The 2,500-nt window shown below is 44.8% G+C and overlaps 1 protein-coding gene across 13 annotated transcripts in view; it reads right to left on the bottom strand.

Annotated features, from left to right (window-relative positions):
• Nucleotides 1–2,500, bottom strand: part of il1rapl1b (interleukin 1 receptor accessory protein-like 1b) — a 97,512-nt gene that overhangs the window by 71,018 nt on the left and 23,994 nt on the right. For all 13 annotated transcript variants that reach the window (XR_015501991.1, XR_015501993.1, XR_015501990.1 and 10 more), the window contains 1 exon segment: nucleotides 62–341. Coding sequence is in view for 7 of the 13 variants with exons in the window: in XM_087272491.1 (XP_087128617.1) it covers nucleotides 62–341 (280 nt within the window). In the remaining 6 variants the exon portion in view is untranslated.

Here is a 2,500-nt window from a genome sequence, read left to right as displayed (position 1 = left end):
GAATCCACGCCAGCAGACAGCACACACACACACACACACACACACACACACAGCGCTGTACCTCAGCACACAGGAGTAGTGTCCGCTGTCCTGCAGTTGTGCGGGTCTGAACCACAGGGCGTCCTCCTCCTTGAGCGTGCGCGTGCCGTCGAGTGTGATGGGCTCCTCGTGGTCGGTGTGTGTGGCGCTGCGGTACCACATCAGGCTGAGCCCGGCGCTCTGGGCGTGTGTGTAGTTGGCACGGATGTAGCCGTAGAATAAGGCACACTTAATCCTCACCGGCTCGCCAAGGAGAACCCGGTACCGCAGATAATCCACTGACCAGTCCGTGCAGCCGTCCACTGAGGACAAACACACACACACACACACACACACACAGCGTTACAGAGAGAGAGAGAGTGTGTGTTTGTGCTCATGTTTTGTGTGTGTGTGTGTGTGTGGATATTGCTGCAGGTGACATTTACAGACTCTGACGGCAGAAACACACATATTAAAGTGTTACGTCTCTCTGTTGCTATGGAGACGGAGGGGGCTGTTGCCGTGGCAGCCAGTTCTCCGGGTGGGGGGGGGGGGGGTAACTAATTAAGTCTGATTGCAGAACTATAGAACTATGAAGATGCTGAAAACATGATCATCTCAGTTAATTACCCTACTGCAGCACGTCTGTGTGTGTGTGTTTGTGTTTGTGTTTGTGTGTGGGTGTGCGTGTGTGTGTTTGTGTTTGCGTTTGCGTGTGTGTGTGTGTGTGTGTGTGCGTGCGTGTGCGTGTGCGTGTGCGTGTGCGTTTCTCCTCTAAACATCATTCATGATGGTGTGATGTGCTGATCTGTGTCAGTGACAGATTCCTCCTCATCATCATCATCATCCTCCTCGTCCTCTTCCTCCTCCTTCTCTTCCTCCTCCTCCTCATTCTCCTCATCATCCTCTTCCTCCTCCTTCTCACCCTCCTCCTCCTCATCCTCTGTGGTCTGAGTGTTCATGAATTGACAGTAAAGCGTTCGTCCACCCTGAGCTGCAGCATCACACCACCCTTATATTACATTATACTAATAATAAACCCAGGACTGGAGGAACAGTGGCTCAGAGCAGCCGAGGACACTGATGGAGATGACGATGAGGATGATGATGAAGAAGATGAAGATGTTGATGAAGTTGATAATGAAGATGATAAAGATGAGGATTAAGATGAGGATGATGATGAAGAGGATGATGATATGGATGATGGTGAAGATGAGGATGAGGATGATGATGAGAATGAAGATGAGGATAAAGATGAGGATGATGATGAAGATGATGAAGATGATGAAGATGAGGATGATGATGAAGATGAGGATGAAGATGATGAAGATGATGAAAATGATGAAGATGAGGTTGAAGATGAAGATGGTGAGGAGGAGGACGATGATGAGGATGAAGATGAGGATGATGATGAAGATGAGGATGATGATGAGAATGAAGATGAGGATAAAGATGAGGATGATGATGAAGATGATGAAGATGATGAAGATGAGGATGATGATGAAGATGAGGATGAAGATGATGAAGATGATGAAGATGATGAAGATGAGGTTGAAGATGAAGATGGTGAGGAGGAGGACGATGATGAGGATGAAGATGAGGATGAGGATGAAGATGAGGATGATGATGAGAATGAAGATGAGGATAAAGATGAGGATGATGATGAAGATGATGAAGATGATGAAGATGAGGATGATGATGAAGATGATGAAGATGATGAAGATGAGGATGATGATGAAGATGATGAAGATGATGAAGATGAGGATGATGATGAAGATGATGAAGATGATGAAGATGAGGATGATGATGAAGATGATGAAGATGATGAAAATGATGAAGATGAGGTTGAAGATGAAGATGGTGAGGAGGAGGACGATGATGAGGATGAAGATGAGGATGATGATGAAGATGAGTTTGAAGATGAAGATGATGATGAGGAGGAGGATGATGATGATGAGGATGATGATGAGGATGATAATGAAGATAAGGTTGAAGATGAGGATGAAGATGAGGATAAAGATGATGAAGATGAGGTTGAAGATGAAGATGAGGAGGAGGAGAAGGGGGAGGAAGAGGATGATGATAATGATTCATTCATTTTGCTACCCACTGTGCCACCATACAGCCTATGATGATGATGCTGATGATGATGCTGATGATGATGATGATGATGATGATGATGATGATGATGCTGATGATGCTGATGATGATGATGATGATGATGCTGATAATGATGATGATGATGATGATGCTGATGATGATGCTGATGATGATGATGATGATGATGATGATGATGCTGATGATGATGATGATGATGATGCTGATAATGATGATGATGATGATGATGGTGATGGTGATGATGAAGATGAAGATGATGCTGATGATGATGATGATGCGGATAAAGATGAGGATGAAGATGAGGATGAAGATGATAAAGATGATGATGATGATGATGATCGTGATGATGATGATGATGATCGTG

Source organism: Danio rerio, chromosome 11 (assembly GCF_052040795.2).
Source record: "Danio rerio strain M-AB ecotype USA chromosome 11, GRCz13ab, whole genome shotgun sequence".
In the NCBI taxonomy this organism is placed as follows: Eukaryota; Metazoa; Chordata; class Actinopteri; order Cypriniformes; family Danionidae; genus Danio; species Danio rerio.
The sequence above is the reverse complement of the archived record's forward strand: the minus strand, read 5'-3'. Positions and strand labels throughout refer to the sequence as shown.